The following is a 13,433-nucleotide window of genomic DNA, read 5'->3' on the forward strand; positions in this document are numbered from 1 at the left end:
ACTGGTCTAGGGTCAGGCGCAGAACATCCTTTGTGCTGACACCTAGAGAGAGTAGAGAGTAGAAAGAGAGAGAGTTGAGAGAGAGAGAGAGAGAGAGAGAGAGAGAGAGAGAGAGAGAGAGAGAGAGAGAGAGAGAGAGAGAGAGAGAGAGAGAGAGAGAGAGAGAGAGAGAGATATTATTTGTAATTAGACTATATTGTGAAGATGATTCGGTGTTTCATCTTGACAGCTTGTATTGAGATTTTCAAGGGTGTTTTCATGATTCTACTGATAGTTAAAGAAGGGTATTGAGAGTTGAACAGATGCTCATAGTTTTCAAGGGTGTTTTTGTGATTCTAGTGATAATTTTGACAAGCTCTGGTGGAAGTTTTGGGGTTTTCAAGGATGGTTTTGTGATTCTAGTGATAATTTTGGGATGTTACAGATAGTCTGACAGGCTCTGGTGAAAGTTTTGGGGTTTTCAAGGTGTACTGACAGATTACAGTGGAGGTTAAGAGGATTTTCAAGGGTGTTTTTGGGATTCAGTTGGTAGTTTAAAGGGTACTGATAGTCTGGTGAATTATGGTGAAAGTTATAGGAGTTTTCAAGGGTGTTTTTGTGACTAGTGATAGTCCAAAAACTTTACATCACCAATAGCAAACAAACACACACACACACACACACACACATACACACACACATCATCGTTGAGTAAACAACCAGCAATCCAAGCTCCTGCAAAGAAAGATTTTGTTTGACCGTGGCCACCACTAGGAGCTTAGAATGTGTTCCCGGGTAGGGGAGCTATGCTCAAGTAGAGTTCTCCTGTCTCCAGAAATAAATAAATAAAAGAAAATTTAAGTAGAGCTGTGCTCAAGTAGAGTTCTCCTGTCTCCAGAAATAAATAAATAAAAGAAAATTTAAGTAATAACAGAGGTAATAAAATGAGTAAAAGCTCCAGCAAGGCGGACGCCATAGGTGGGAGTGGAGTGTTGCCAACGGGGTCACCATTCCCAGGATTTGAGGAAGATAATGAACTACATGATAAAATGCAAGGAAGGAAAGTGGCTTTGATGGAAGGGATGATCAGTGACCTCACTGAAAGAGTGAAAAAAATTAGAAAAAAAAACAACATGACCTGGAAGAGGAAAACAAAGAATTGAGGACTATGTGCTGATCTAAAAACAAAATTGAAGGAAAACAATGATATTATTAAAAAAACAGGAAAATGAAGTGATAGGGATGAAAAGTGAACATCAAATCTGGAGGAAGGAAAAAAAGGAAGAAAAAGTTAACTTTACAGAAATCATAGAAGCGCAAAAGAAGGAAAAGACAGATTTAAGTAAGGAAATTGTGAAAGTGATCAAACAGGAGGAATCGATGGTAAGGGACACAATGGACAAAGAGAAATGTATTGTTATATATGGATTAAAAGAGGAAACTGACCCAGTAAGATACAAGAGGAAAAAAGAACAAAAAAAAAGTAGCAGAGGACATTGTAAAAAATATACAGAAAGAAGGGGAGGACTGGATAAGTGAAATTGAGGAAATACATAGACTGGGGAAGTATATAGGAGGAGAACAACCAATGAAAGTAAAATTTAGGGCACAAACAACAGCCATGGAAGTGATATTGAATGTGTGGAAACTGGACAAGACAGAGCAATACAGGAAAGTTTGGATAAAGAGGGACATGAATGAGGAGGAGAGACTCAAGGTAAGCGATCTAATAAAAGAAGCAAAGGCAAAAAATGAGAAAAGAACAGAGGAAGAGAAAAAAAAGTTCTATTGGAAGGTAAAAGACAAGAGGCTCAGGAAGTGGTATCTGACAAAAAAAAAGAATAGAAAATGTAAATAATGTATGGAAAAATAAAAAGTGGACAGTGGCAAATACAAATATAAATGGTTTAATATCAATGTTGTGAGAATTGAATAATTATATTAAGATAAAGCAGCCCGACATCATGGGTATTACTGAAGTTAAACTAAATGAGACAACAGAAAATATAAGAATTGATAATAGTAATTATAATGTGTGGATAAAACATAGAAATAATAAGAAAGGGGGAGGAGTCATGTTACTTATAAAGAAGAGTATAACAGTGGAAGAGGTTGAAATAGGAGAAGGAATGGCGGAAGTAATTAGAATTCAAACAAAAAGGAAACGAAAAGGAAGAAGAGATTTTGTAGTGGCTTATGTACCCACAGAGACAAATGCATGGACACAAGAGGATTATAAATCATTGTTAAGAGATACTAGTAACCGTTTTGAGAGAATACTGGCAGAGAGTAACAATATAACACTTATGGGTGACTTTAATTGCAAGGAGGTATGCTGGGAAGAGTGGACCATGGATGGGGGAGAAGAGTCATGGGGATATATGCTTCTAAATTTAATAATGACAAATACTATGACCCAGTGGATTGGAGAAAATACAAGATTTGGGGGTAATGAAGCGACATCAAGGCTAGACTTTGTTTACAAAGGAAATGGACATCATTGAAGCAATAAATTATCAGTGCCCACTAGGTAAAAGTGACCATCTGTTAATTGAATTCAGCATAGGCAGTGGTGCAACAGAAAACAGGAATGAAATTTACAAGAATGGGAGATATAATTACAAGAAAGCAGATTTTATCAGGTTGAGGGAATATTTTGCAGAGGCTAAATGGAAACAACTGTTCACGGCAAGCAGTACGCAGGAAAAGTCGGACATATTAATGGAAATTTTTAATGAAGGGGTCAGTAGATATGTACCAAAGATCAAAACAAAGGAAGTGAAAAAGAAAAAAACTGGTTTAATACGAGATGTATAACAGCAAGAAAAAGAAAAAGAAGCAACATGGAATAGATGGAGAAAAAAGGAAGTGAGAAATGGGAAGATTTCAAGAAGGCAAGAAACGAATATATCAGAATCCTGAGAGGTGAAAAAAGGAATTATGAGAAAGATATAGTTAACAAATGGAAAGGTGCGCCGAAGTTATTCTTCAGATATGTGAATGGGAAGATGAAAAACAAGTAAACAATAGATAAATTAACAAAAGATGACATTACATACGAAGATACACAGTTACAAGCGGAATTAATGAACAAGTGCTTCCAGTCAGTATTTACCAAAGAAAGCAAATTTGAAGGAGAAAGAGCATGGCACAGAGGCAATGTGGTGAGAGAGATACAGGTGGACATAAGTGAAATTAAAAAGATTATGAAAGATTTGGATACAAATAAGGCTCAAGGACCAGATGGAATGTCCATCTGGATACTTAAGGAATGTTGTGAACAACTGGCAGAAGGTATACACAATACCATAGTATGTTCTTTTAAGGAAGGAAAAATTCCTCTAGACTGGAAGAGAGCCAATATTGTGCCCATTTTTAAAGGAAGTAATAAAGAAGATCAATTGAATTACAGACCAGTGTCCCTAACAAGTGTGGTGGCAAAAATAGCAGAAAGAATAGTTAAAAACAGATGAATGGAATATTTAGAAGAAACACATACATTGACTGACAGACAATTTGGTTTCAGAAGTGGAAGGTCTTGTGTCACGAATTTAGTGGGCTTTTATAGCAGAGCAACTGATATAATTCAAGAGAAAGAGGGTTGGGCAGACTATTTTTATTTAGACCTAAAAAAAAGCATTTGATAAGGTACCACACCAGAGACTGCTATGGAAAATTCAAAATATAGGGGGTTTGCAAGGAAACACACTAAATTGGATTACAGACTTCTTGAGGGATAGAGAAATGAGAACAGTAATAAAGGGAGAAAAATCAGAATGGTGTAGAGTTACAAGTGGAGTACCACAGGGGGACAGTCTTAGCATCATAACGTTTCTGGTGTATGTCAATGATATGATGGATGAAGTTGACAGTTATATAAGTCTGTTTTGCAGATGATGCAAAATTATTGAAAAGAGTGGAAAACAATATGGATTGTGAAATATTACAGAAAGATCTAGAAAAGATATATAAATGGAGTAAGAAATGGGAAATGGAATTCAATGCTAAGAAATGCAAGGTGATGGAATTAGGAAAAGACAAAAGAAGATTGACAAGTTCCTACACCACAGGAGAAATGGAAATTAAGAAAACCAAAGAATAAAAGACTTGGGAATTACAATAAGTGATAATTTATCACCAGTAAAACATGTAAACAAAATATTTGGGGAAACTTATGAGTTACTAAGAAAGATGAAAGGGACATTTGCTTTTATGGATGAAGAGATGATAAAAAAGTTGATGGAATATGTGATTCAACCAAAATTGGAATATGCCACAATTGTTTGGTCACTCCATAATAAAAAAAGAATAAGGAAAATAGAAAGGATCCAAAGAGCTGCAACCAAACTGGTACCAAGTTTGAGAGATTTAACCTATGAAGAAAGATTAAGGAGATTAAAGCTTCCATCATTACAAGAGAGAAGAGAAAGAGGGGACCTGATAGCCATATACAGAGTTTTAAAGGGTAAGGATCAAGTTGACAAAGAAGACTTATTTGTGTGGGACTCAAGAGCTACAAGAGGACATGGAGTGAAACTGAAGAAAACAGCAAGTAGAAGAGATGTCAAGAAATATATTTCCAAAATAGAAGCATAGAAATATGGAACAACTTAGATGAAACAGTGGTACAATAAAAAAATATTCATGAATTTAAAGTTAAGCTGGATGCTTATAGATATGGAGACAGGACAGCACGAGCATACCTCTTTTTCCTGTAAAACACAACTAGGTAAATACAACTAGGTAAATACACACACACACACACACACACACACACACACACACACACACACACACACACACACACAAATGGAACATGAAAACTTAACTCAATGCAATAAAAATTGAAATACACAGATAAATACATACTTATACACACTGAAACTGATCTGCCTTGATTGACCAGGAACCCGGTCATCAAAGACCATGTTGCCATGCCTTTTTGTAGTCTTTTTACTGTGCGACACTGAAACACAGGGAGAGAAAAGGAGAGTTAATGGCACTGGCAACAACCATAACAGAAGAGCAGTATTGTAGGACAGGACAGGGAGAGAAGAGGAAATTCAATACTGCTGGCAACAACCATAACAGAAGAAGAATATTGTAGGACACTGAAATAGCAAGAGGAGAAGTTATATTGCAGTCAAGACCATCACAAGGAGAACAGTACAGTTGGGCATTGAAACACAAAGGAGAGATTTTAATTTACACAACAACACAACCCCAGCACAGTCACCTCACCCAGCCACCACTCCCAACACATCACCATCTCACTCTTCCACAGCAGATTTCAGGCAATGAGAGAATTTTCAGCAACGGTACCACTCACAACACACAACACAACACCAGCAGCAGCTCAGTCACCCAACCCACCACTCTCAACACACTCTGACCTTGCTCTTACCCATGTACGTGAGTTCCTTTGAGTCTGTGTCCCAGTAGAAGTCCCCATGAATGTTTGTGGTGGGGTCAGGCAGGGACTCCAGGCTCTCCCTCTCACCCTTGGTCGTCCTGTCAAGTTAGGCAATGCCACATTAGGTCAGGTTAGATCACACACACGGACATGCATAGAAATAGAGGTTTGGGATTAATGAAATGAGGAGATGGGGTTAATAAAAGAAAATGTACAAGATGGAAGCACACGTGTGTGAAGGCACACGCACACACTTAAGCTATGAAGAAAGACTTGAAGAGATGGAATTACCAACACTACGAGAGAGAAGAGAAAGGGGAGACCTTATAACAATGTACAAGTTAGTAAACAATATAGAAAGAATAGGCAGAAATTACTTGTTACCACAGATGAAGGAGGGAGAGAGACAGATGAGGGGGCATATGAAGAGAATAAAGAAGAGTGGATGTTCAAGCGACATCAAGAAATACAGCTTCCCATACAGAACTATTGAAATCTGGAATGATCTGAAGGAAGAAGTGGTTGTAGCAAACAGTGTACACATGTTTAAACAGAAACTGGATAAATATAGTTATGGAGACAAGACAAAATGAACTTTGGCTTGTGCTCTGTACAATACAACTAGGTAAACACAACTAGGTAAATACACACACACTACAAGAACAGGTGATATAGGCAAAGGAATGTACATCAAGCCAAGGAAAATCTAAGGAGATATAAACACACAGAAAGGAACGAGTGTCTGATTGTAGCACAGAACATAAGAAAACATGGAAAACTGCAAGAAGCCATTAGGTCTATAAGTGGCAGTCCACAGACTCTGTATACAGAGGGTGTCCAAGTTACGAGGTAATGAGTTACGAATGTTCATTGATATGAGCAGTCTACTTGCAAAAAGAAAATGTACTCTTGATAATGTTCCCTTTGCTAACCAAACATTCAAATTTGGCACACAGTACGCTGCTTTGCCACTAACTACGCAGTGCAGCAGCATAGCAGAGGACCGCCTACTGGCCCAGGACACAGGCCCTGTAGCAGTTTATTATGAGACGCTAGTTTAAAATTTAAATTTAATTTAAAAACATATTGTACTGCACCGCAGTGAGTCTGCCTTGAGACTCCACAGTGCACAGACCTCTGCCAGTCTGCTTCTGAGAGGCAAAGAGACAGGAGAGTTGTGCTGCATGGTGTAGAAACCCTGCTCCATTATATTAAGTCCACAAATAGACAAACAAACCTGTCTTATGCTTTCAGCCAGCCATCTTAATAAATTACATGAAAAAAGGTATGCATAACCTGAGAGGGAGAGCGGAAGAAAGGAAAAATGTACATGGGAGAGAGAGAGAGAGAGAGAGAGAGAGAGAGAGAGAGAGAGAGAGAGAGAGAGAGAGAGAGAGAGAGAGAGAGAGAGAGAGAGAGAGAGAGAGAGAGAGAGAGAGAGAGAGAGAGAGAGAGTTGTATGCCTGGCATATCTGAGTCTTGCATTTGGCAGAAACCTCAAGACTGTCACTTCTTGGTGGTATCACATCACCCATAAGGCAAGGTGCTCTCTCTCTCTCTCCCTCTCTCTCTCTTTCTCTCTCTCTCTCATGGTACCAAGTATCAAGTATGTAAGCATTACATTGTTTGCAGAACGTATGATTCTTTTTTGGTTCTGAAAAATTATGATGACAAGTTGCGAGGAAAATGACTTACAAGCAGCCTTCCGGAACATATCTTGCTTGTAACTCGAACACCCTCTGTACTACAACTACACACACACACACACACACACACACACACACACACACACACACACACACACACACACACACACGCACACACAAACTCACAGGGACACTTACTCAATTCTGTCAGGTGTCTGGGTGAGTGTGTGTTTCACAAAATAGTAGTCATTTCTTGTCATGAATTTTGTGTTAGTCTTGTATGACATGTTGACGAACTGATGGGGAGAAAAATGGAACCAAAACACAATTAAATCATATGCATAAACCTGTGATAATAATGATTACAGTAAAAATAATAATAACAATAAAAATAATAATAATAATAATATTAATATTAATAATAATAATAATAATAATAATAATAATAATAATAATAAAAATAAAATAATAATAATCTAATTTTCATCTGAATCCATAAACAACTTAGCATAAAGATAATATTTATTCCATTCTCTGTGTGTGTGTGTGTGTAATAATAATAATAATAATAATAATAAACGGTTTATTATTTAGGCAGTTGACAAACTGAAAATGTACATAGGGGATGGGGAAAAACTTAACATTAATCCTAAAGGTAAGTCTAATCTAGGAGGGAAATACTATTGATTGATGGCTCGCACCATGGTGGGAATCGCACTGAGTCTGTACTGGTCCGTGCGCGGCGCCTTCAGGGGCGTTATTTTGTTGTGGTGTCTGGTGGCACGGACCGGGCGAGGCGCGTCGTACGGCAGCATGTTTCTGAGACGTGGATGATGCAGTAGTCCCCTCCCAAACTTCTCCAGAGCCTCTCTGTGCCTGGTGGTTATTCTGGACAGACTCAGGGTGTTCAGGGCTTCTTCATAGGTGGTGTATGCAGGGCCAAGGATGACCCTGCACGCCCTTTTCTGCACACTCTCTAGCTGTAGCTGTTGAGTGTGAGTGAGGGAGGAGGACCACGCTGGGGAGGCGTACATGAGTTTGGGGAGGATGAAGGTAAGGTACACCCTCCTTAACTCATCTGTCGGCGTCCCCAGAGACCTGAGTCTGCGCAGCATGTACAGCCTGTAGGTAGCTGATCTCACGGTGCTGGCGACATGCTGCTTCCAGGTCAGCTGGTTGTCCACCGTGACTCCGAGAAGCTTGGCACATTGGACCACCTGGAGGGGGTGAGGGCCCACTGTGAGCCGGGGAGGGGGCACTGGTACAGAGGAGGTACAGAAATGCATCACCACAGTTTTGCTGTGGTTGATGGTCATCCTGCTCTCCTCTGTCCACGTCTGCAGTCGCTCCAGAATTGCTTGCAGTGGCGAGTAGTCCGGGTTCTTGGTGGAAACTGGGACGCCCACGGTGCAGTCGTCCACATACTTCCAGCGATGGGGGGTGTCAGTGAGGGCGTCGTTGATGAGGAGGAGGAAGCATAGAGGACCCATCTTGGTCCCCTGGGGGACCCCACATGTCAGCTGTTGGAAATTAGAGACAGAGCCCTGATAGCAAACGGCCTGACGTCTCCCTGTGAGGAAGTCGGCTAGCCACGCTATCAGATTAGGAGGGAGACCCAGACTTACTGCCTTGCTGATGACAACAGTGTGATCAACAAGATCAAAGGCTTTTTTGAAGTCCACAAAAGCAACAGCTTTTGTGTTTCGCTTGTCCAGGTGGCTGTGGATGAATTCAAGGAAGCTGGTCAGGTAATGTGAGGTGGAGGTGGCTTTAATATTTCCGAATTGTCTGATATCCATGGTGTTACAAATTTTGGTGTATGCCCAGTCATATACAAAATCTTCACAAATAAGGCTAGGGATGGAAGTGATAGAGACTGGCCTGAGGTCATTGAGTGACTGTGGACTGGAAGTTTTGGGGATGGGGATGAAGTAAGATGTCTTCCAGTCCGCGGGGCAAGAGTGTTGGGAGAGTGAGGCGTTTATTATGGAGCATAGCGGTGTTGCTAGCTCTACAGCAAATTCCTTGTAAATTTTTATAGGAAGGTCAGTGGGTGTGGTGGATCTTGGTTTAAATTTAAGTATTCTCTTAAAAACATCCACCGCCTGGACAGTGTGTGGAGGGGAGGGAGCGGGAAGATAGGCAGGAAGCGAAGTGGTGTGGAGGGGAGGAAAGGTTTGACAGATAGCAGCAAAGTGATCGTTCATCTCCTGAGCCGCGAGATTAGCAGGAAGGTGTGAGGTGCAAGGAAGAGATGAAGTGTGCTTTTGTAAGCCACAGAAAGCTTTGATCTTAGCGTACCACTGTGTGTTGTTGGTCAGCTTGAGGTGGTGTATCTTGTCTGGGTAATAGCTTGCCTTTGCATTCTTAATCTCCCTGATTACTCTGTTTCTTAGTTTCCTGTATAGGACCGGGCAGGAGTGGAACGCCCAGGTCCGCTGACGCATGAGTCTTTTAATGCGGGGCGTCATCCAGGGAGCATCAGACAGGTGCGTTGTGATGCTCTTGGCTGGGAAGTAGTGGTGGAAGGCTTCTGTGGTGGTGGCGACGTAATTTTGCCATTTTAAGTGGACCGTCCTCCTCATCCAGCACCTCGGTCCACGGGTGTTGTATCACCCACTGTCCAAACTCCCTCATGGCTGAGTCAGGCATGGGGCGGTGGGTCCTGGTGACAGCTGACCGGGGGGTCGAGGTGGTGGGTGTGGGTGTCCACAGTATGGAGAGGTGGGTGCTCCGTCCCATGGGAGGCAGCGGCTTGGGTGGCGAATACTGCTGGCCCAGGTCTGTGAGTATAAGGTCGAGGATGGCTTGCTGGTGGGTGGGGAAGTCCACGACCTGGGTGAGGTGGAGCTGGTGTAGGATATCGTTGATATCTAATCTGTTAAAGTCCCCACAGATGACCAGCTTGGCAGCAGGATACCTCACCCTCAGGGCATCAGCAGTGTTGATGATGTGAGCGGTGAGTAACTGTGCTGTGGCGGCTCGTGGGGGGTGGTACACGACGCAAACTATGATGGAGGCCATGTTGCTGGGATGGGAGGGGGGCGTGACTCTCACCCACAGGGCCTCCACACCGGCAGGAATATCGACAGGGAGGTGTGAGGGGCTGAGGGCAGAGCGGCAGAAAACAGCCACTCCCCCCCCCCACCCCTGCGTCCTGACCTGAGGTGATGGTAGAGCTGGTAGTCCTGCATTGTGCACACCTCAGGAACAATCTGCCACGCCTCAGTAACCGCCACAATGTCCGCACAAGTAGATCTCACCATCACAATCAATTCGTCCATCTTGTTGGCCAGAGACGTTGCATTAAATAAGAGGAGTGAGGGAAGACTATACCACGTTCTCGGCACCTCAAAGTGTTTGTATTCCCTCTTCTCCACCCTGCGGTCTTCTCTGGCACTGGAGGTCACTGGAGTGTGTGTGTGTGTGTGTGTGTGTGTTTGTCAGAGAGAGAAAGTTTATATCCCAGGGACTGCCAGTTGTAGACCTGATGGCTACTTGCAGCTATCCTTGTGTTCTTGTGCTCACATGTCCCCCTTAGCCTCCACCACTCCCCTGTGTTCCTGTGCTCCTCTCCCTTTAGCCTCCACCACACCCAGAACTCACCTGATTAGCATTTTCAAAGTTGAAGTCAAAGGTGGCACCAATGTAGACAAGCCCCATCCAGCCAGCACCACCAATACGGAGCATGAGGTAAGGGATGTGGGTGGCGCCGAAGTCGTTGCTTACCACCAGGTCCTTGCCAAGCAGTGAGGAAGGGCTCGGATTGGTGACGGCCACTCGCAGGAATTTCATGGCCCCTCGGCAAACTGATCCTGGCACCTATAGTGATGACAGACAAAGGAATGGTTATTATTGTTTTTTTTTGTATGTAAGAAGGGTGCTGGCCAAGGGCAGCAAAAAGAGCAAATAAAAAGGTCCAATGAGGTGCCAGTCTCTAAAGGAAAGGATCAAAAAGATCATTCAAAGTTGGAGGTCAAGTGTCTCAAAACCTCCCTTTTGAAAGAGTTCATGTCATAGAAAGAAGGAAACACAGAAGCAGGCAGGGAATTCCAAAGTTTACCATGAGTTGGTTATTCTGTTGTTGGGGTTAGTACTGGTGATGTTTACTGTGATTAGATACACACATATGCATACACAGATGTATACCTGATGTAAAAGACAGGTAGGAAAGGAGTGATGGAAGTGATAAGACTGCTTATACTATGGGGTGAAATTTGTATTAACAAAAAATAAGAAAATAAGGGAAGCTGCAAAAGGCTACCAGACCTACACGTGGCAGTCTCTAAGAAACATACCCATCTATTTCCACCTATCATCATCATGTATAAACTTGTCTAATCTTTTAAAGTTCCCTAATGTAGTGATGTGTACTGTGATTAGATACACACACATGCATATGCAGATGCCTCTTTGATATATAGTACAAGGAGGAAAAGAGATCTATCTATCTGTCTATACACCAGGCTGATAATCCCATACTAGGTAACCCAAAGCACCTCACACTCAAACACACATCATTCACACTCTTAGGCCCATTGACCCCTGGAGAAAAGGCACAGAAAAAAGATAAAAAGAAAGAAATGGCATCCTAGAAATGACTCAGTATATAAGATAAAGGTACAAGGAAGGGAAGGGAAAACATACAAGTTAATCAGCATTTATCCAGGTACAATAAATAATAAAGAAATACAAGACCAGAAGCATATCAATGAGAGAGAAAAAAATCTCAAAGAAGGAAGGGGAAAGTATCTATAAACCCACAAATATATTCTGCCTTATACCTACATTCTTGGTGACAGAGAATGCTGCTTCTTGAGTGCAGGAATCAGTTGGTAAGATGCCCATTGTGGGAACAACATTCGCCTCCGGTTTGCCCGTCAGAGAGCCATCAGCGTCTATCCAGATTGTCTCGTGTTCCCACTGAAACCTGATCTGATGTGGGAGACAGAATGGTGTCTGTGTCAAGGAGCAACTTTGTGTGTATTCTTGAATACTTTGCTCTGCCATCAGGTTTATTTTCAAGGTGATTAGTCACGTTTTCATGGGTCTTCTTTACTATACTGCTGTAGAACCATTGCTTTTCTAGTGATAGTTTAACAGGGAATTCACCATCATCACTGGGAAAAAAACATCCATGAGAATCTATATATGCAGCCCTTGAAAACAGTCATTACAAGAGTTACTGGTGTTTGTAAATGTTTTCAAGATTCTCATCAGTTTAATGATGATTCTGCATTAAAAAAGTTCTTATGAGTTATTTGTGAGTTAAGTGTTTCCATGCATATAAGACTAGTTTAACAATGGTTCACCATCAGTAATGGAAGAAACACTCATAAGAACTTCAGTAATCATGGTTGTGGCTTCAGAAAATTGTCCTGATGGGAGAACAAAGCATTGCAAAATAAGTGCATATAAGGTAAAAACTGAGGAGATACAGAGAGTCATCCTGAAGAAGAGATGTTTTTCCTTACCTTGTTGGGTGAATTCTCAAAGGCCAGACCCTTAACCTGTGCCCTGTAGCCTCCCTGGTAGTTCCTGCACTGAGAACAGCCAGACAGTGCAGCACTTCCACCCTCATCAAAGTTAACAAATGTGACATTGGAGATACTAAAGATCTGGGTCTTGGGCGCCACAATACCACTGGTTCCTGAGGTGCAGGCACTGGAGTTGAGGGCCGAGTGACACACCACCAGGGAATTGAAGATGCCTGCACAAAACAGCGTGAATAAAAGATTGTCTCATGATCCTACAAAAACTTAATCTGGAGACAAAATGGTGTTTGTGTCACCACCAGGGAATTGAAGATGCCTGCACAAAACAGCATGAATAAAAGATTGTCTCATGATCCTACAAAAACTTAATCTGGAGACAAAATGGTGTTTGTGTCAGAGTAGCTTGGTGTGCATTCTAAAAGGTCTGCTCTCTCATCAGGTCTGTTTTCAAGGCGATTATTCAGGTTTTCATGTTTTTTCTTTATTTTCTCTTTTTTTCACAACTGATGCTGTAGAAGCCTTCCACAGCATCATTATTTCAGTGATAGTTTAACAGAAATTCATCATCATCACTTGGAAAAAACATCCCTGAGAGTTCAAACTCAACACATATAGCCTTTGAAAATAGCCCTTATGAGAGCTATTAGTGTTTCAAAGTGTGTTTTCATGATTCCAGTGATAGTTTAGCAGGAATTCAGCATCATCAATGGAAAAATGAGGTCCATGAAAGTTCAATTAATCACACATGTGACCTTTGAAAATCCTTAAGAGAGTTGCTGGTGTGTGAAATGGTTACTGTACTTAAAGATGCTGTTATAGAAGGTGCCTGTAGAAAACCTAACTGAACATAACCTAACCTACCCAAGTTTATGTCATTATATAATTCAGTGTACTTATATT

General features: G+C 41.5%; 1 protein-coding gene across 1 annotated transcript in view; it reads right to left on the reverse strand.

The window, feature by feature from the left end:
* Positions 1-7,633: 7,633 nt before the first annotated feature.
* Positions 7,634-13,433, reverse strand: part of LOC135107343 (fibrocystin-L-like) — a 12,369-nt gene continuing 6,569 nt past the window's right edge. Inside the window, exons 10-13 of the mRNA XM_064017079.1 lie at positions 12,513-12,748; positions 11,827-11,973; positions 10,645-10,860; positions 7,634-8,558 (exon numbers count right to left, since the gene is read on the reverse strand). Coding sequence (XP_063873149.1) covers positions 7,719-8,558; positions 10,645-10,860; positions 11,827-11,973; positions 12,513-12,748 — 1,439 coding nt within the window. The 3' untranslated portion in view covers positions 7,634-7,718. The remainder of the gene's footprint in view (positions 8,559-10,644; positions 10,861-11,826; positions 11,974-12,512; positions 12,749-13,433) is intronic.

The sequence above is a fragment of the Scylla paramamosain genome, chromosome 2, assembly GCF_035594125.1.
Source record: "Scylla paramamosain isolate STU-SP2022 chromosome 2, ASM3559412v1, whole genome shotgun sequence".
NCBI lineage: Eukaryota > Metazoa > Arthropoda > Malacostraca > Decapoda > Portunidae > Scylla > Scylla paramamosain.